The sequence below is a fragment of the Ranitomeya variabilis genome, chromosome 5 (genome assembly GCF_051348905.1).
Source record: "Ranitomeya variabilis isolate aRanVar5 chromosome 5, aRanVar5.hap1, whole genome shotgun sequence".
Taxonomy (NCBI): domain Eukaryota; kingdom Metazoa; phylum Chordata; class Amphibia; order Anura; family Dendrobatidae; genus Ranitomeya; species Ranitomeya variabilis.
The window spans coordinates 52,646,114-52,667,249 of NC_135236.1; the positions used below are offsets into that span (position 1 = coordinate 52,646,114).

The window sequence follows — 21,136 nt, forward strand, 5'->3', positions numbered from 1 at the left end:
GGGGTACAGGATAATGACACTGACACTCGGGGTACAGGATAATGACTCTGACACTTGGGGTACAGGATAATGACACTGACACTCGGGGTACAGGATAATGACTCTGACACTTGGGGTACAGGATAATGACACTGACACTCGGGGTACAGGATAATGACACTGACACTGGGGGTACAGGATAATGACACTGACACTTGGGGTACAGGATAATGACACCGACACTGGGGGTACAGGATAATGACACTGACACTTGGGGTACAGGATAATGACACTGACACTGGGGGTACAGGATAATGACACTGACACCTGGGGTACAGGATAATGACACTGACACTGGGGGTACAGGATAATGACACTGACACTGGGGGTACAGGATAATGACACTGACACTGGGATACAGGATAATGACCCTGACACTCGGGGTACAGGATAATGACACTGACACTTGGGATACAGGATAATGACCCTGACACTGGGGTACAGAATAATGACCCTGACACTGGGGGTACAGGATAATGACGCTGACACTCGGGGTACAGGATAATGACGCTGACACTTGGGGTACAGGATAATGACACTTGGGGTACAGGATAATGACACTGGGGGTACAGGATAATGACACTGACACTCGGGGTACAGGATAATGACACTGACACTGGGGGTACAGGATAATGACACTGGGGGTACAGGATAATGACGCTGACACTCGGGGTACAGGATAATGACACTGACACTCGGGGTACAGGATAATGACACTGACACTCGGGGTACAGGATAATGACACTGACACTGGGGGTACAGGATAATGACACTGACACTAGGGGTACAGGATAATGACACTGACACTGGGGGTACAGGATAATGACACTGACACTGGGGGTACAGGATAATGACACTGACACTGGGGGTACAGGATAATGACACTGACACTAGGGGTACAGGATAATGACACTGGGGGTGCAGGATAATAACGCTGACACTGGGGGTACAGGATAATGACACTGACACTCGGGGTACAGGATAATGACTCTGACACTTGGGGTACAGGATAATGACACTGACACTGGGGGTACAGGATAATGACACTGACTCTGGGGGTACAGGATAATGACACTGACACCTGGGGTACAGGATAATGACACTGACACTCGGGGTACAGGATAATGACACTGACACTGGGGGTACAGGATAATGACACTGACACTTGGGGTACAGGATAATGACACTGACACTGGGGGTACAGGATAATGACGCTGACACTGGGGGTACAGGATAATGACACTGACACTCGGGGTACAGGATAATGACGCTGACACTTGGGGTACAGGATAATGACAGTGACACTGGGGGTACAGGATAATGACACTGGGGGTACAGGATAATGACGCTGACACTTGGGGTACAGGATAATGACACTGACACTGGGGGTACAGGATAATGACACTGGGGGTACAGGATAATGACACTGACACTCGGGGTACCGGATAATGACACTGACACTGGGGGTACCGGATAATGACACGTTGATATTTGAGGTACCACTACGTCCCTCGTCCTCCCTGACCTTCCATTAGTCGGGGAGTCGTACTCCGGTGTGAATGTAATCGGCCATAACACACAATCGCTGCCCTCCGGACTCTGAGGTAAATCTGTAACACGACACTGACGGTTTATTGGACTGTATTACAGATTACAATCACGGTCCGATACTTGTGTGACGTCCAGAAATGTCGGGTCGGGGCTGGTTGCGGGTTTCGGGGTAATTACATATATATGTGAGGTTCGGCTGACCTTGTGCTGCCATAGTAGCCATCAGACTCCAATACAGGGGGCTGTGTAATGGGCATCCTTAGTGCCCGCTGATTAACCCTTTATCAGCATCTGAAAACCCCATGTCCCCATAAGTGCTAGAAACAGCAGAGCCTGACAAGCCCATTTTCCCGCCATGGTTTCCTCGGATGCGGGCAGAGCAATGTCCTTGGCTCCACAGCCGTCGCTGCATCGACAACATACAGGACATATAGTGACAGTCATATAGTAGGCCCACGCAGTGTCACTCGCAGAATACCGTGTATACAGACACCACACAGAACAGACTATCATTCTGGTACACGTGAGCTGCGTAGTTGTCAGCATGGGGGTCCCACAGGCAGCGGCTGACCACTTTGATGTCTTCCTGACCTCTCTCGCCCATGGTGGCCACACACAGCATCTTGTATCGTGCAGGTAAGACCTTCTTCACCTGGCTCCTGATCTCCTCACTGATCTCCTTCACTAGTGATGGCACTTTTTGGGGGTCATAAGTGGTGTCCCCCAACCGTAATGGGAGGTAGCTTTCCAGAATGTTCCTTATGGCGGAGACCTGGACTTTCTCTGGTGGCCGGGAGGCAAAAGACGGAGGCTGTGGGGGTTAGAGAAAGCAGAAACAGGTCAGTACATGGCTAAGTCGCCCCAGCGGGACCCTCATCGCCTTCAATTTTTCCTCTTCGCTCCCCAATAATTAAAACTTACATTTTTTGTTTGATACGATATGAGCTGTAGTTTTTTATTGGTAACACTTTTTGGCCCTTGACATTTTTTTGTTGTTGTGGGGGTAAAGTCACCAAAAATATGTCATCTTGCCATTTCGATTGCACACATAATAATAATATAATTAAAAAATAAATATATATTTGTTAATTAATTATTCTTATTTATTATTTTTATTCTTATTTATTTTCTTTTTTGGGGGTGTTTTATTTACAGGAAAAAGTCGTCGATATGGACTTTTATAATTTTTTGATTTTTTTTTTTACATTTTTTATGTCCCCTCTAGGGGACTCAGACGATTTTCCAACCTCCCGAATGTCGCGGTCAGAATTGACAGCGGCACCTTTAAAGGTTACATTGCTGTGATCGGAGCGAGCAGTTAGTCCTGGGTGCCGGTCGTATAACACGGCTCCTGAGCCTTCTCCGTACATACCGTTGCCCCCCAGTCACCATGGGCCCCTGGTTTGCTGGCACCACCCCTGAGTAAGTAGTATGAATGGTATAACAGGAGCGTGGAGTGATCAGAGCCCTATTAATATCCATATTTTAATATCCATATTTCTTTGGTTCAACAGGACGCTAAAAAAAAAGGCATTTACTATTTTGGGAAAAATGTCCCCATATTTAATAAATGGGCCCTTTAAGTAAAATTTATTTTCTTGGGAACTGCAAAAAAAAAAGAAAAATGTCACCTCGGCTACGTTCTACTGTTGCCATGACTACAGAATTTGATGAAGTTCCGAGTTTCTGCTTTTTCCACTGCTGAACTCAGAACGATGGCAAATCTTGTCGCCATGGCAACGACAGCATGGGCCCGGGAGTTGTGCCGCATCTGCAATGTCAGCGGCCATCAAGGCGTTCACGACACGCGGATATAACGCCCGTGAAGTGGCCGATGTGAGGGGAGGATATGTATCACAATGGGGGGGTCCATGAGGAATTCATGGGTGGGGGCCACATCTGGTATGTATCATGTCTACCCTCCGACTAGGGTCCAAAATGCTGCCCCCGCCGCCATGGTGGCGCCTAACGGGCAAGATGGTGTCACTCACCTGAGGTTCTACTATTTCAATCTTCTTCACCAGCGCTACTTTCTGGGCTCGTCTCTCCTAGCCGAGATACAAGGGTATGAGTACAACATGGCTGCAGTCATCAAGGACAGAAAGCAGGGAGATTAAGTGCCCCAATAATCAGTGTCAGACAAAGTACCCCTATAACAAGTGCTATACACGGTGCCAGGCAATGTCTCAGTGCAGATGTCCGCCACTGAGCTGCCCGTCATGTCCCGTGTCTCTGAAGCCGCCGTTCGTCATTCATCTGCTGTAAGTACTTAGTTTATTATAATACACAATTTATTTTTATTTTTATTATTTCCCTTTTATAACCTGCGGGTGGCACTGTTGCCACTGCTACATAATGTGGCTAAGGAACTATGGAGTGACTGGAATAAGTGCTGACCCCTACTGGTGAATAGTGGTATTACAAAATATCAAAATAATCATAGCGTAACTATGTGTTGTAAACTTGTAATATAAAACCTGATAATATACTTTATTCTCTCTGACATGTCACATGCTTGCTTGTATCACAAGTTTATCCAGATCCTCCTGGTTCATGACTAGAATACCAGAACTACTTACTGTGGCGCTGACCTTCCAATCCATATACATTTACATCTGCTCTTTTAGAAAAGTCAAGACTCTGGAAATCTTTTTTTTTGAGGGGGGGGGGACCTCCAGCAGGCAGGAAGTGCTCATTTTCCCTGCAGCACCCCCGGTGGGGAAATAAAGCATTACATAAAAACTATTACAAAAAGTTATGGAAAAGTTGTGAAAGTTTAGTTCTTCAAATGGAAAGTTATGTAACTTTGCAAATCATTTATTAGTGGATTTGTCTGCATTTCAGTAAAAAAAAATAAAATGGATGCAAGTGGCTTCCACATCCGACTTTTCCCCTATTTGCCTTACTTTACATCACAGGAATAATTAGGAGGATCTGGGGAGAAAAACAAAAAGATTGCAGGTGCATCTTCCAACCAATTGCCCTATATTTAGGACTTACCTTCAAGTTCTTGGTCATCCTTTGGGCAGCGAGCAGACCGGTAAGACTCCAAGATGCTTGATTAATGATGGACACATTACCCAGGAAGGGCTTAGTCCTTATAGGCTACACATGGGAAAAGGGTGGCATTATTATATGTACTCGCTCATAAATCCTGGGTGCAATAAAATCATACTTCGCTTATTCCGGCTACCTGTAGAGCTCTGTATGGTTTTCACATCAAACCTGAAAGATTCTCTATTTATCCCTTTTTGTTTTGTACTTTTCATTGCCTTGTGTGTATATATAATTTTTTTTTTTTTCATTTTTAGCACTGTACTTTTTTTCCGTATATTAAATCTAACATGTAATAAGTTTGTTTCTTGCTGCTCTCAATGTACCCACAACCTCGAAGAGGGAAAGTAGAGCCTGGTTGTGTTATGCTGTGTATGACAAAGCGCAAGACGATGATGCTTGGGAAAGCTGGGTGTGAGTGTTTACTAATGTGGCAGCCGCTGGCCCTTGAATATGGCAAGTGGTGGCAGCAAGAAGCGTGGTTTGGATTGTGTGAGAAGCGGAGCCTCATCGTTAGGGCAGAGACGGACTGCCGTATTTCTCGTGTGAGAATCGCATTGTAAACCTCATACTGGCTGTCGGCTCTTCTGACCTGAGCTTGACAGCTGCATAGTAATCCATGGTCAGGCCAGTCCGTGCAGTGCGATGCGATTCTCGCACGAGAAATACGGCAGTCTGTCTCTGCCCTTATGGTCACATATGCAGTGGGTGGGCATTTTTTTTTGTGGGGGCTATGTGGGGGTTCATACTGCATATAGGAGGCTATGTGGGGCTCATACTCTATATAGGAGGCTATGTGTTGCTCTTACTGTATGTAGGAGGCTGTGTGGGGCTCATAATGTATATAGGAGGCTATGTGGGGCTCTTACTGCATATAGGAGGCTATGTGTGGGCTCATAGTGTATATAGGAGGCTATGTGGGGCTCTTACTGCATATAGGAGGCTATGTGTGGGCTCATACTGTATATAGGAGGCTATGTGGGGCTCTTACTGCATATAGGAGGCTATGTGTGGGCTCATACTGTATATAGGAGGCTACGTGTGGGCTCATACTGTATATAGGAGGCTATGTGCAGCTCATACTGTATATAGGGGCTATGTGTGGGCTCATACTGTATATAGGAGGCCATGTGGGGCTCATACTGTAGATAGGAGGCTGTGGGGCTCATACTGTATATAGGAGGCTATGTGGGGCTCATACTGTATATAGGAGGCTATGTGCAGCTCATACTCTATATAGGAGGCTATGTGGGGCTCATACTTTATATAGGAGGCTATGTGCGGGCTCATACTGTAGATAGGGGGCTATGTGCGGGCTCATACTGTAGATAGGGGGCTATGTGGGGCTCATTCTGTATATAGGAGGCTGTGTGTGGGGCTCATACTGTAGATGGGGGCTATGTGTGGGCTCATACTGTATATAGGAGGCTGTGTGGGGCTCATACTGTATATAGGGGGCTATGTGTGGGCTCATACTGTAGATAGGAGGCTATGTGGGGCTCATACTGTAGATAGGAGGCTATGTGGGGCTCATACTGTAGATAGGAGGCTGTGGGGATCATACTGTATATAGGAGGCTATGTGTGGCTCATACTGTAGATAGGAGGCTATGTGGGGCTCATACTGTAGATAGGAGGCTATGTGGGGCTCATACTGTAGATAGGAGGCTGTGGGGATCATACTGTATATAGGAGGCTATGTGTGGGCTCATACTGTATATAGGAGGCTATGTGCGGCTCATACTGTATATAGGAGGCTATGTGGGGCTCATACTGTATATAGGAGGCTATGTGGGGCTCATACTTTATATAGGAGGCTATGTGGGGCTCATACTGTATATAGGAGGCTATGTACGGTTCATACTGTATATAGGAGGCTGTGTGGGGCTCATACTGTGTATAGGGGGCTATGTGTGGGCTCACTGTATGTAGGAGGCTGTGTGGGGCTCATACTGTATATAGGGGGCTATGTGTGGGCTCATACTGTATATAGGGGGCTATGTGTGGGCTCATACTGTAGATGGGGGCTATGTGTGGGCTCATACTGTATATAGGAGGCTATGTACGGTTCATACTGTATATAGGAGGCTGTGTGGGGCTCATACTGTGTATAGGGGGCTATGTGTGGGCTCACTGTATGTAGGAGGCTGTGTGGGGCTCATACTGTATATAGGGGGCTATGTGTGGGCTCATACTGTATATAGGGGGCTATGTGTGGGCTCATACTGTAGATGGGGGCTATGTGTGGGCTCATACTGTATATAGGAGGCTATGTGCAGCTCATACTGTATATAGGGGGCTATGTGTGGGCTCATACTGTAGAGAGGATGTCCGTATACTTCACTCTGCTCAATATTAAGTCATAAAATTAATATTCAAATAAAATTATAATTAATATTGAGCAAAAATAATTTCAACCTATTGGTTTCGGTTTCCGCAGCAGTCATGGACTCTCCTGTGGGAAAATTAATCGCCCACCCCCTGGACTACAGGATTACATTCTAGGAGCCTGTAATCTCTCTACTATAATCTCTTCTCCACGGTCCGAATTGGATCGCGAGAGCCTGAGCGTCCGGGGGTCTCTCTCCTGACCCGAACATTAAACTGTTGAGTTTGGAACAGGCGAGCTGTGGCCGAACTCCTGACCACGAACGTGGGACAATGCTGCTGTGCGGCAGGTAATGAGGTCACGCAGTATCACATATAACCTGCAGATATCACGTTTTCTGCAGCACGTCAGGCACGTAATAAGCTTATAACGCTACAGAAGACATTATAAAGTGACAGCTTAGTAATGACTTTACCATTTTCGGCCCCGATTTGTCGGCGTTGTCCAGGCTGATCCGCACGCTGGCCACAGAGGATCTTTTCCCACTAGTCTTGGATGCCATGGTGGCCGGCGGTGTCCCCTCTGCAGGCAGCGGCACGGCGGCGTAGTGTTGGAGAAACGGCTCGTGGTAAATACAGCGCTGTGTACCTGGAGGAGGAGAAGCCGTCGTGTGTCACCTGCGCTCTGACAACTAAGCCTTTATGTCAATAACTAGAGCCGAGCGGCAGTGGAAGGGCGCGCTCCATTCACAGGGGAAAGCCGGGACACAAAGGGTAACCAGGGCTCCGAGAAAGGAGGCACGAAAAACAACGGGAAAACACAGACCCCACCTGCCAGGGTTGTAATGTGTGAGTATCACCTACTGCTGCCCCCAGAGACAGAAGCCACTCTAGTCACAGGGTTATAACTTACGATACGTCAGCGTCTGGGAAAGTTGGAGACAATCAACATGTCCGATACTCCTAGAGTTGTGTCTGTAAGTCCGGACCCTCGTCAACCGACGTATAACATCGGGTCCCTCCGGTCTATAAACTACAGCCCCTCGCCCCCCAGCATGTAACCTCCGCCCCCTGCACTCTGGAGGAGACGTGTTCTGGGCAGTGATCGCACTTCTGAGTCTCATGGAGGAGTCTGGGTTTGGTGGTTCTAGGAGGATGTTACCCCCTGACTACATTGTGCCCACTGTACAGATGGTGGAGGAGGATAATGCTATGGGCTGTTATCAGGGTCGGCATTGGGCCCTTAGTTTCAGTGAAGGGAAATCTTAATTTTTCAGTAAAAGACATTGTGGACAATTGTAGCTTCCAGCCTTGAGGGAACAGTTTGGTGAAGACCCTTTTCTGTTCCCACGACTGTGCTCCATACAGACATTGAGGGGGAATTTAAGCACAGAGCCCGGGCCTCAGCCCGATCCAACACCTGGACCACAGACTGTGAGCCCGGCCTCCCCTCAACATCACCTTCTGACATGCAAAATTCCTAGACGCTCAGGTAAGTGCACCTAAAATATAAGCCCCTATGACTGGGCCGAAACGTTGCCCCCTATGATGAATTAAGTGCATGCGGAGCTTTCCCCTCTCTCTATTAGGGTCTGGTTTGGCCAAGTCCTCCTGATCCAGCAGTGATGTAAGTACCTGGTTACACAAACAGTCCTGTCCAGACACGAACTGGATAATCACCTACAGATCAGAGGAGAGATACTGCCGAACAACAAGCTATTCACATGGCGGGATCTACTGTGCCCGAGAGTAATCCGCTGTGCCGGAGAGTAATCCTGCCTGTGTGTGCTGTACTGCTATAGTGTGTGCGCAGCCTCCATACAGTGCTGCCTCGCCTTTATTGGCACTCCTACAGACTGTACAATATCTTCAGACACAAGTGGAAATGAACCAGTTATATCCTCAGGATTTTTTAATTAGTGGTCCAAAGTAATACAGAAATAAAACATTGGCACTGATGACAGCCTCCAATCAATTCTTGTAGCCATCTATAAGCTTCTTGAACTTCTCAGCTGGTATTTTCTCCCACTCTTCCTTTGCAGTTTCTTCAAGCTCTTGCATGTTTGCAGGGTTCTTTTTCCCCAATGGCAGATTTCAGCTCACCCCAAAGATTTTCAATGGGATTGAGGTTAGGTCCATTTTAAAAACAGTCCTTTTTTTCTTTTTCGGCCGTTCCTGTGTACTTTTGGATGTGTACTTTGGGTCATTGTCTTGCTGGAGCACCCATGATCTTCGACTCAAACCAAGTTTCTTACACTGGGTAGGACATTTTGCTCTAAAATCTCTTGACAATTCTCTTATTTCATGATTTCTGTGATACGGTGAAGGCCTTCAGTACCAGACGCAGCAAAGCAACCCTAAAAGCAAGATGGATCCTCCACCATGCTTAACTGTTGTTAGGGTGTTCTTTTCCTTATAAGCTTCATTGCGCTGTCTGTAAACAAACTGTTGTTTTGCATTGCCAGAAAGTTCTATTTTTGTTCCATCTGTCCACAGAACATTTCCCCAGAAAGATTGTGCTTTGTCAAGGTACTCTTTGGCAATGATCAGTTGTTCATTTTAGGTGTTTTCTTCAGCAATGATTTCTTCCTTGGCTTTCGCCCATAAAGCAGCTCTGCTTGGTTTAGTATGCGGCATATGGTACTTGTTGAAACAGTGACCCAAGACTGTTCCAAGATGGCCTTCAGATGTTTCACGTGGTGTTTTTTCCACCATTCGCACCAACCTTCAAAGACATCTTGCAATTTTCCTCTATGTCCAGGGAGGTTCTTGATGGTCTCATGCTTGAAAAACTTCTTAACATTACGAACTATTGAAACAGGGATACCAAGCTCTTTGCAGATGGTTTTATACCCTTTGGAAGTCTTGTGTTTGCTAATAATAGCAGTTCTGATGTCGATGCTTTACCTACTGGTCACAGATGTAGTATACTCTAGTGTTATTTCCTCAGCTAGGAAATTAATGTTATTAATTATTTTTTTACTCCATAAAAACAAACAAAAAAAAACTTTCTGTATAGCGTACACAGCTCCTAGGCTGGCAGGAGGGGGTAGAACAGACCATCCTGTAAGTATGAGGTAGATATATAGCATGCAGGTGCTAATGTCTACATTCACCAGGGGAAATGCAAGGATCTCCATGCGCCGACAGTGCCCGGAAGACCAATCGGATTACCATCACATATACAGACCCTACATGATTGGCGCCAGGAGATATAAAATACCACACCGCTCCCTACCCAGACATGCCCCCTGCGAAACGTGCGTCGGGGTGAGGGGGGAAGCACCATCCATCCTTACTGTGTGCTCCTGCTCTAACTTTAGGTATTGTACCCTACTTTTCTTTTTGTGAGTATACTACGCTATGAAGTGCCAGATATTATTTTTATGGACCACATTTGATAAAATAAACCGTGTTTAGTCGGATCCAGCAGTAATAAGTATAATATGGGAGCTCCCAAAGGAGCTGTGCATGACCCGACATGTTCAGTCGACACTCGACAGTCATTTTCTTGCTCCCACTTCCCCAATAATCATGCACTCTCAGTGTGGCCGAGCGTGCATGTGTTCTGTAGGAGTAGAAAGCTGCTGCTACAATCCTCTCCTAAGATCATATTTTCCCTCTGAACCAAATGATCAGACATGTCGAATTCCATCTGCACAGTCTTTCTCTCCGTGTGTTGTGAGACCCCTGTACACAGCTGGACTCCACAAAATCAATCAGTTTGGGGCGACATTAATCTAATATCCTCTGACCTCTTTCAGTACCAGATGTGCACTGAACTACAATGCCCAGCATTACCTGTAAAGCCGCAAGCCCTCACGCTCACCTGACGCCACCGCTCCCTGGCAGTCTCGGGCTCCCCTTGCTCTGACGATACAACCTTTTATTACAAAGCTCTTAATTAGCGCAATTAATTCCGCCGCCGCCTTAATTATGGTGACGTCTCCGGTTGCTGCGGTAACTTTTTATCCGCATTGTTCCGCTCATTCTCTGCTTTTCTTGTTTAATGATGGATCAGTAATGTCAGGTCTAATCCTCCCACCCCCCGAGCGTCACAAAGACTGAGGGTAAGCTATTATCCTCTGTTATCAGCCACTGTAGGGAGAGGATCAGTGTTTCGCTCTTACATGGTATGGCCAGAGAGGAAGGTTATTGGGTGGGGGGGGGGGCATTCCATGCCGCAGGAAGCACTCATACTCGGCGAGGTTGGATGCCAGAGGGGCGCACACGTGCACGGCTATTTTTGTGGGGGGCAAACACTTTTGCTACTGGACTCAATGAGCCGTTCCCATTCATTGGCAATTAGGTTTCAGAGAGGAAAAAAAAAAGATAAAAATTTACGGCGTTTGCTGCAGAATGAGTTAACTGAGAATCTATAAGGGAGCTCAGTAGAACATGTGCATTTTTCCTACAGAATATAAACCCTCCTCAAACACTCGGACATTTCCACTCAGCAGCAGAGTGAAGGCTCCTTTAAATCATGTTCACAAGGAGCAGAGTTTTTTTTTCTTTGTATTTGCATTTTTTTATACAAATTAAAAAACTCCTTTTTGCAGTACGGCAAAAGCTACGAGATGTCAAATCGCACGCATTCGCTTTTTTTTTTTTTTTGTTCCTGACAGAACTTGAGATCTGCAACATTATTTGATAATCTGCAGAGTCAAGTCTTGCAGAATTTTTTTTACCCTAGAAAACCAGGAAAAAAAACTAAAAAAAAAAAAAGGAAAAAAAAAGTGCAAACATTCACCAAAATTGGACTTGAAAGCTTTTTTTTTTTTTCTGTCTGCAAAGAAAAAAGTGTGAACATAGCCTTACTCTCCCATCTGTCTTTTCCTGAGCTCTGCTTAGTGGATTTATGATGACATTAATTTGCAAAAAAACAACAACAAAAAAAAACTAAGAGGCTATAAAAGCAAAAGGGGAAATGTTTTTTATGAAACCCAACGACAAAAAAATATACATGCTTTTAAAAATAAAAATACCTTTTACATTGACCTGATTAGCAACACACAGACTGCCCTCTAGTGGCAATAACCGGTATATTATATATATATATATATATATATATATATATATATATATATATATATATATATATATATATATATATATATATATATATATATATATATATATATATATATATATATATATATATATAAAAAAAAAATAATTATATATATTAAAAAAAAAAATAATAATTTATTGGCAGAGTGGCACAGTGGACTGCGATAAGGAACAGGCGCTGCAATTTGAACGGGGTCTTTTGAACATATTTATTAAAAAAAAAAAAAAAAGTGCTAAGCTGCAATACCACTCACAACCTGTAGACGGGATGGCACTGTTCCTAGAAAAAGCAGCCATGTTTTCTAATCCTGGACAACCCCTTTCAGAGCACATCACGTTACTATGTCGGACCCCTTATAAGACCCCCGAGCGCACTAATCGATGCTTATTTCCAGTATAGAGCAGCATGACCTGTGTGTGATCAGAGCTGCGCTCCTCCAGCGATCTGCACATATAAATACACAGCAGTCCGCATACTGCAGCCCCCCCCCCCCGTCCCATCACTGGTGGTCTTCACACATAACGACCGGCTGGAATTTGATCTCATAGAGCTTCTCGTTTTCTTCCGAGTGCAGATCATTATACGCGATGGTTTTCATGCTGGGAGGAAGGTGACTGAACTCATCTTCATTGATGTCAAAGTCCTTCATCTTATTCCTAAGAAGCCACCATTGTCCGAAGAAGCCGACGTCCAGGACCCGGCCGGGAAAGTCCGCCACGCGGGGCCGCAGGTGCGGGCACTGGGTATTGTACAGATCACAGTCCGGGTCATACGGAGCCTCGTACACCAGAGACAGACACAGCAGCTTCACGTGTCGCAGGCGGCCCTGGTGGCTCAGGGCGAGGAGACGCTGCACATGGCCATCAGCCGTCCCGCTCCTCGTCCACGGGGAAAGAAGAAGAAGAGAGGACGACGCTTCCAGGAGGGAACACCGGAAAGAGTCCTCAGAGGGGGCTCTAGAGGAGCAGACCCCCACCCCCGCCAGCAGGGACAGATACACCGAGGCCTTAAAGGGGCGCTCCCTGGCTCCGACTACAATATCCTTACAGGCTTCCTTATAATCACGCAGAAGGCTCCTCGTCCAGATAACTGAGGAAAAAGAAAGAGAGAAAATAAGTAGTTGTGTATATAGGGGCAGTATTATAGTAGTTATATTCTTGTACATAGGAGCAGTATTATAGTAGTTATATTCTTGTACATAGGGGCAGTATTATAGTAGTTATATTCTTGTACATAGGGGCAGTATTATAGTAGTTATATTCTTGTACACAGGGGCAGTATTATAGTAGTTATATTCTTGTACATAGGGGCAGTATTATAGTAGTTATATTCTTGTACATAGGGAGCAGTATTATAGTAGTTATATTCTTGTACATAGGGGCAGTATTATAGTAGTTATATTCTTGTACATAGGGGGCAGTATTATAGTAGTTACATTCTTGTACATAGGGGCAGTATTATAGTAGTTATATTCTTGTACATAGGAGCAGTATTATAGTAGTTATATTCTTGCACATAGGGAGCAGTATTATAGTAGTTATATTCTTGTACATAGGGGGCAGTATTATAGTAGTTATATTCTTGTACACAGGGAGCAGTATTATAGTAGTTATATTCTTGTACATAGGGAGCAGTATTATAGTAGTTATATTCTTGTACATAGGGGCAGTATTATAGTAGTTATATTCTTGTACATAGGAGCAGTATTATAGTAGTTATATTCTTGTACATAGGGGCAGTATTATAGTAGTTATATTCTTGTACATAGGGGCAGTATTATAGTAGTTATATTCTTGTACATAGGAGCAGTATTATAGTAGTTATATTCTTGTACATAGGAGCAGTATTATAGTAGTTATATTCTTGTACATAGGAGCAGTATTATAGTAGTTATATTCTTGTACATAGGGGCAGTATTATAGTAGTTATATTCTTGTACATAGGGAGCAGTATTATAGTAGTTATATTCTTGTACATAGGGGCAGTATTATAGTAGTTATATTCTTGTACATAGGAGCAGTATTATAGTAGTTATATTCTTGTACATAGGAGCAGTATTATAGTAGTTATATTCTTGTACATAGGAGCAGTATTATAGTAGTTATATTCCTGTGCATAGGGGGCAGTATTATAGTAGTTATATTCTTGTACATGGGAGCAGTATTATAGTAGTTATATTCTTGTACATAGGGGCAGTATTATAGTAGTTATATTCTTGTACATAGGGGCAGTATTATAGTAGTTATATTCTTGTACATAGGGGCAGTATTATAGTAGTTATATTCTTGTACATAGGAGCAGTATTATAGTAGTTATATTCTTGTACATAGGGGCAGTATTATAGTAGTTATATTCTTGTACATAGGGGCAGTATTATAGTAGTTATATTCTTGTATATAGGAGCAGTATTATAGTAGTTATATTGTACATAGGAGCAGTATTATAGTTATGTGCTGATCAGTTCCTGCCGGTTACACATTCTCCAGTGATCTGTCAGTGTCAGCCTTGTCCTACGTCTTCCTCGAACACTATACATCACCGACATCGTCTATGGCCAGCACTCACCCATCTTCTTGTCCTTCATTCGCCCCCACAACCCCGGCTTGGTTGCTGCAGCCGATGCCGTCGCTGTCCCGGAGCACGACCTCCTGAATAAAACTCGCACACATCTCCCGGCCATGTCTGTCCTACAACACCGGGGCCACTTCCGGTTTCCGTACACTATCAGTTGGTGCATCCTAATACTTTTCCCTCCATGGAACACTAGCCCTTTCCAGAAGTTCCGTTATGTTTTTTTGTGATGGAAGGACTGTGCTATTTAACAATTACATAGGGGAGGTACATTTACTTGTAATGATCCATCTATTACACATGGACTCTGCGGTGCTTCCAGTGGAAGATGTGGACTCGGTGTGAGCTTTATAATTACCTTTATAGATGTAATCCAGTTGTGGGATAGCAGTACAGTCCACCCCCAGTGTTATGGAGCAGTTGGTACAGTCCGCTGAGTGGTGACGCGGCCTCTGAGCTGCTGGCAGTGCGGTGGTCACATGACCCGGGGAATGTCGCACAGGTGAAGATGGCGACTGCCGACCAGCTGCAATTCCAGGGTAACTGCGGGGACTGTGGGCTCCTGTGTGTAACGTGCTGGTGACGGAGCCGCACACGGCGGTGATACAGCTGCTTCACACTGCGCGGCAATGCTTCAGCTCCTGCGTTTGTTTCTTTTTGTCCTTTTCTCCCGAGAGACAGAACTTCTTATTTTCCATATTCGCAGGACTCGTTCTTATTTTTGCTGCCCGAGTTGTAGCTGTGACTGATCCTATTCCACCTTCTGTTAGTACCGTAGTGTATTCATTTTGTGGCTAATTACAACCCTATAATCTGTTCTGCTTTGTCTTTTTTTTTTTGTGCCCCGTAACATTTTTCTCCTACTTTGAGCTGGTTACCCTCCTGGAATAAATCATTTTAGGTTTCTATAGTTTGATATTATACACAGATTGGACATGAATCAACTCTCAGGAGCTCCATCCAGCCGCCATGTTAGGAATTTGTGTTAACACCTGCTGGCAGCCATGCAACACCCCCCTTCCCTTGTCAGCGTCCCTGTCTCCCCTTTCCCTGCCCCTTTCCCCTGCCGCAGTCCCCAGCCTCGTCTTCGCTTTCCCCGGCCTCGTCTTCCCTTTCCCCGGCCTCGTCTTCCCTTTCCCCGGCCTCGTCTTCCCTTCCCCTGCCCCCTTCCCTCACAACCGTCCCCGTCCTCCTTCCCTCGCCACCATCTCCTGCCCCCTTCCCTTGCAACCGTCCTCGGCCTCCTTCCCTCGCCGCCATCTCCTGCTCCCTTCCCTCGCAACCATCCCCGGCCTCGTCTTCCCTTCCCTCGCAACCGTCCCCGACCCCGTCTTCTGATCCTCAGCTTCATTGTTCATTATTGCAGTATATCATGTTAGTAATAATATTTGCAGCCTTGTATGAAGTTAAGCCAATGGTGATCTTTCACGGGAAGACCAAGATGATAAGGAAGGAGGGGGCTCTGACTAAGCCCCCAGAGGACGTGGCATCCCCTTGGCACGTTGCAGTCTCACTGATGGATGACCTGTCGGCATCATACCGCTTACCTGCTGCTATTTGTGGGTGACTGCGGCATTTAGGCGGTTGGGCAGGGTTGGTGTTATACGAGCAGTGCCAGGTCTCATAGGCAATCAGTCATGTTAGATCGTTCCCGGACAGTCAAGAATTCGGTCCGGGCACCTCACCCACACCCCTAGGCTCAGACAGCAGATAACAGGGAACAATAGAGTGAATAGATAGATGCCCATTTCCCTCTCTGCGCAGAGTTCGACGAGGCAGCGGACCTACTCGCTGAAACTCCAGATGCCGCGACGAAGAGTGTGAGCGAGGAGCCAAGACCCCAGCATGCCACACTACAGATGGGAGGTGACAGCGAGGAGGAGGGCGAGACGGATAAGACTGAGGTATGCAACCCCCTGTATAACAGCCGGCGACATTGCCCTCCCTGTGAGATCTCACGGTCTATTCTTTGTTCTTAGCTCCTCGCACCTCAGAAGAAATCCTCCAGCTTCTGGACCTTCCAGTACTACCAGGACCTCTACGATGTAGACACCTCCCAGGTGGGTCCTCCACATATCCGCCCATAGGTGGGTGCTGCCGCTCCGCCAGAAACCATCCTCAGGGCGCAGTCAGACGGCCATATTACTCTAGGGAGGATCTCACCGCAATGCTCGGACTGGCCGTCGGCTCTCCTCACCTGAGCGGGACAGTGTGTGTTTGTATGCATCCGTCACACTCTGGTCGGAAGAACCAATGGCCGGTCTGAGTATTGTGATCCTCATCTGAATAATATGGCGTCTGACTGCGCCCTTATATTGATAAGGGCGTCATTATTCGGGTGCTGGTTGCTGAGCGACTTCTTATTTTCGGACGGGCATACGGTGTAACATCCACGGCATCTATTCTGTGGCCCCTGGGCTGTTACCTTGAGTCTGGCCGTCCTGGGAGCTGCGGGTGTATTATCATTAGTAGAATATTAACCCTTTAAACATGAGCCAATCAGTTCACAAGACCTCAGGTCAGTCGCCTGTAGTCACCAGACAAGAGCCCTGCGAAACACCTCCTGCCTCCATCCCGGCTTATCTTGTGATGTGCGGCCCTAGTCCAGCATCATTGTTACTGGACTGGAAATGATGGCGGCAGGTAGGAGTCGTTTCGCTGGATGTCCATCCATCAGTTACGGGCGACTGCCCTGGCCGCTGAATCAGACTGCTGCAAATCAATTCTGTCATCTCTACCTTTCCAAACCTTTTACTTTTAAAGGGGATGTCCAGAGTCTCTTTCTTCCAGACGGCTCCTTTAATAGTACGTGTATGGAGTAGGTAGCACCAGCCATTGTATGGTGGTAGTGGTGCCATGATCGGCTGGTAACATAATAATTTCTCTTGCGCTCTGTCGTTCTGCGTCAGGTGCTGGACAGGATCCGCGCGTCCTTCATACCGATGCCTGGAAAGAACTTTGTCCGACACCACCTCCGAAATAATCCCGATCTGTACGGTGAGTGTGCAGGGCGCAAAGTCAACCGGCTCCTGCGGCCAGGAAGACGTAGCCGGGAATTTAAAGGGGGTTGTCCGGCCAGAATGACTTTAAAGTCCTGTCGTAAGGATAGGTCATTAATGAGATCGATGGGGGTCCGATACCCCAAGTCCTCACCTGTTATAGGCTCCGGACAGATCTAAGTGGTGAACGTTGCGGCAGCGCAGCTCCATTCATTGCTTATATGTTGCCGCCTCTGGAGTCTGTAGCAGCTGAGCAGTGGGGGTGCCAGGCGTCGGCCCCCACAGATAGGATATAGCAGGACCCCTTCGTTTATACACCCACCAGAGTAAGGTGCTGCTACACTGCACACTGCTCGTGGGATCTTCCCTCGATATTGATTTTTGCCCCTTTTTAGGCCCGTTTTGGATTTGCGCCACACTGGTGATCACCGTCACGGTGGTGGGGAACCTGTCGACCTTTATTCAGAAGCACGGCCATCCGGACTACATCTACAGCCCTCAGTTCCACAAAGGTGGGTGTGAGTCAGCGTCACGTGACGTGGGGGTGCTTCCGGCCTCGTCACCCATCTCTCCACTTCTATCCCCGTAGTGACGGTGGCCGGCATCGTCATATACAGCTACGCCTGGCTGGTGCCCTTAGCTCTCTGGGGGTTTCTTCAGTGGAGGAAAGGGGTGAGCTCAGCGGTGGGCACCTACAGCTTCATGGAGACCGTCTGTGTCTATGGCTACTCCCTGTCTGCGTACATCCCGTCCACAGTGAGTACGGCCTGCCCCGATGTCTGTTTATACCCCACGTGTGTGTGAGAACCAGAGATGTCGCCTGTGACCAGCAACGCAATGATAAGGCCCAAATGTTCAGGGGAGATGGGTCACCCTTCCGTCCACCAGGGGTCGCAGACTCTACCTGCATGGTAAAGGACTGGAAAACCACAGTGATCGTTAACTACTCGTGGAACCCCCCCATAGAGAAGGTAGAGGCGGTTTATTACCATCACCGCCATCTGGATCGCAGTAATGGGAAGTGTGAATGGCGGATCCTCCTCCTGACCCAGCGGTCATGTGATTGCTGGGACTAAAGAGGGAGCAGGAGCTGCTGGTTTATAGGATGCTCAGTCCGCTCTGCAGCCAGGAGGCCGAATTTCCCCTGTAACTGGGACTAATTCACAAGTCTCAGCTACAGGGGAAATAAGATACAGCATCTAAATCCTGAAATGCCCCCAGGAGATCCTTTTTTATGACCTTTTATTAGGGGGCACAATATGTGTAATAAATGTAAAAATAAATATAAAGTAGGTTTAAAAAAGAAAAAAAAAATCAATTCAAATCACTGTAAGTAGCACAAGTACCAAACGGAAACCACTTTTTTTTTTTTTTTTTTTTATAGATATTTTACTTGTCCCTTTTGGTTATTTGAAAATGATAATAAAACTACGTGTCTGTTTTTAACTTTTTCTATTTTCCCACTGATATAAAAAAAAAAAAAAATAAAGTCTAAAGATGAATCTCCATTTATCATGGAAGAAAAAGATGCATAAATATATGTCCGAATGAGAATTTTTTTTTTTTTTTTCGAGGTCTGTAAACCTGTATTTGTGGGGGAAAAAAATAAACAAACTTGAAAATGTGCCTGGTCAGATAGGGAGGAGTTAATTTGGGATGGCTAACCCCCTCAGATGCTGCAGTCAATAGCATGTGCAGTATCTTAAGGTGTCTGACGGGTGAAGGGGGCTCCGCTGTCAGCCCCTTAACTTATCTGCATTACTGTAAGAGCTGGATTCCTAGTAAAGTCCCTAAGTGAGGAGGAGGCCCTGACTACAAAGGGACTGGGTGTAGTCTGTTACCATGGAGACACTACATTTCCTTACCGTATTTCTCCCGGCAGGTCCTCTGTGTCCTTCCTTATGAGATATTCCGCTGGATCATCCTCCTGGTGGCAATGAGTCTCTCCGGCTTTGTCCTTGTCCTTGCTTTCTGGCCACAGGTTCGCAAAGACAATAAAATGGTGGCTGTCGGCATGCTTGCGGGCATGTTACTACTGCACGTGCTCCTGGCCATAGGCTGCAAGGTATGTATAACCTCTCGGGCTGAGATCTGCCAGCATCGCACATGGATCCCGTCTCTGCCGCTATGTATTTAAGGCCTTGGTCGGCGCGTGGAGTGGCAAGTCGCTAGAGATTATGGGGGGGGGGGGGGAGCACTCTTATTGACTTCACTTTGTTTTTACAGTCATTTATTTTTTTGGGCCCAAAAATACGCAATTAATTTAAAAAAAAAAAAAAAAAAAAAAATTGGAGTTTCACAAAAATTTTTTGCCCAGTCTCTCTTTTCCAGGCTCTTTTGTTTCCCTGCACGTTCATCATTAATGTCATAAATCAGCTAAGAGCTCAGAAAAAGGCCGACTGACAGATTCTCAGTTAACTCATTCTGCAGCCAATGTAATAGAAGGCAAATGGTGTAACATTTTTAAGGAAACCACCAATTCCAAAAAAATGATTTCAAGCCAAGAATGCATGCGTCTAAGTAAAATAATACCTTGCCCCAAAAGTTGGTCACCCCCTTTTCACTTATTATTTTTGCCCCTACGAACTTTCCTGTAATGTGTATGGACACTACAACGATTAGTAATGGACCCTTTTTTTTTTTTTTTTTGTGCAGGAATATTTTTTCCAGAAACCAGAAAATGCCAACCCGTCCTCACCGAGCGCCGCTACACCCACCAAGGGTCACATCACGACACACAAGGTGTAACTGCCTGGCGGAAGAGACCAGAATGAGCGTGGCCTGTTGTAAGGTCTTGTGTGGTCCTCTGGAGGGCGCTGCACTCCTCATCTACTTTATTTTTATTGGCTGAGATTATTTACTGATGTATAGATAATTATTCGTAATAAAAAAGATTTTTCTCATCTACATTCTGGCTATTGGTGCCCTTGCTGGCAGGAGGATCTGATGCCAACCACCTCATTCTACATACCATATTGTGCCCATTATCCCTAGGTCGTCATCAGGTCTTCAGACCCGTACTGCCTGCATTGTCTCACAACCCCAGCGTTGAACTTTGGTAGTCTGAACGATGCCTTACATTGGGTTTAGATGGCTGCCGGCTGTGTCATACAGATGACACTTGCAGAGATATCTTGGTGACTTAGACTACTTGCAGTTTTTTTTTTTTTTTTTTATTGCCTTCGCTTTTTATTTATTTAAAAATGACTACTAGAACACACAGACTATAAAAGTCCTGGCGGTCCCCACTTTACTCTGCACTGACGTTATAAAACATAGATGCAAAGTATTCTGCTTGCAGGTAATCGTACAGCTGTGGAGGCAGAGATCCGGCTGTTAGACACAGCCAGACTCCGCCGAGAAGAAAAACATGATTTATTACCAACTCTACCTTCTTGATCGCTGTATACATAGCCCTGAACTAGCGCTTGTGTATACAGTATAGGAAGTACTGACAGCGTCTCTTCCTCCCATACACAGCGTTCATGTGTGGGTTATAGGATACTTGGTCAGCTCTGCTATGC

The 21,136-nt window shown here is 46.0% G+C and overlaps 3 protein-coding genes and 1 long non-coding RNA gene across 5 annotated transcripts; 2 read left to right on the forward strand and 2 right to left on the reverse strand.

The window, feature by feature from the left end:
* Positions 1–1,645: 1,645 nt before the first annotated feature.
* LOC143774416 (dynein light chain Tctex-type protein 2B-like) lies at positions 1,646–7,673 on the reverse strand. Its single transcript, XM_077261982.1, has 4 exons — positions 7,448–7,673; positions 4,591–4,695; positions 3,582–3,638; positions 1,646–2,401 (listed from the first exon to the last, which is right to left on the reverse strand). The coding sequence occupies exons 1-4, from the start codon at positions 7,532–7,534 to the stop codon at positions 2,054–2,056; spliced, it is 597 nt and encodes a 198-aa protein (XP_077118097.1). The 5' UTR covers positions 7,535–7,673; the 3' UTR covers positions 1,646–2,053.
* LOC143774417 (uncharacterized) lies at positions 3,350–4,520 on the forward strand. Its single transcript, XR_013215529.1, has 3 exons — positions 3,350–3,492; positions 3,615–3,851; positions 4,122–4,520. It is a non-coding gene; the product is annotated as an uncharacterized LOC143774417 (long non-coding RNA).
* A 4,558-nt stretch (positions 7,674–12,231) lies between the features above and the next one.
* TIMM29 (translocase of inner mitochondrial membrane 29) lies at positions 12,232–14,818 on the reverse strand. The gene is made up of 2 exons (XM_077261986.1): positions 14,608–14,818; positions 12,232–13,131 (listed from the first exon to the last, which is right to left on the reverse strand). The coding sequence occupies exons 1-2, from the start codon at positions 14,777–14,779 to the stop codon at positions 12,542–12,544; spliced, it is 762 nt and encodes a 253-aa protein (XP_077118101.1). The 5' UTR covers positions 14,780–14,818; the 3' UTR covers positions 12,232–12,541.
* Positions 14,819–14,995: 177 nt separating this feature from the next.
* On the forward strand, positions 14,996–20,521 carry YIPF2 (Yip1 domain family member 2). Of its 2 annotated transcripts, none has more exons than XM_077261984.1 (8): positions 14,996–15,152; positions 16,378–16,517; positions 16,593–16,673; positions 17,523–17,610; positions 18,008–18,124; positions 18,202–18,368; positions 19,495–19,677; positions 20,268–20,521. In XM_077261984.1, exons 1-8 carry the CDS (start codon positions 15,122–15,124, stop codon positions 20,358–20,360), a joined length of 900 nt encoding a protein of 299 aa, XP_077118099.1. In that variant the 5' UTR covers positions 14,996–15,121; the 3' UTR covers positions 20,361–20,521. The 2 variants fall into 2 exon arrangements, with proteins under 2 accessions (XP_077118099.1, XP_077118100.1); XM_077261985.1 differs by having other exon boundaries at positions 15,145–15,378.
* Positions 20,522–21,136: the final 615 nt, after the last annotated feature.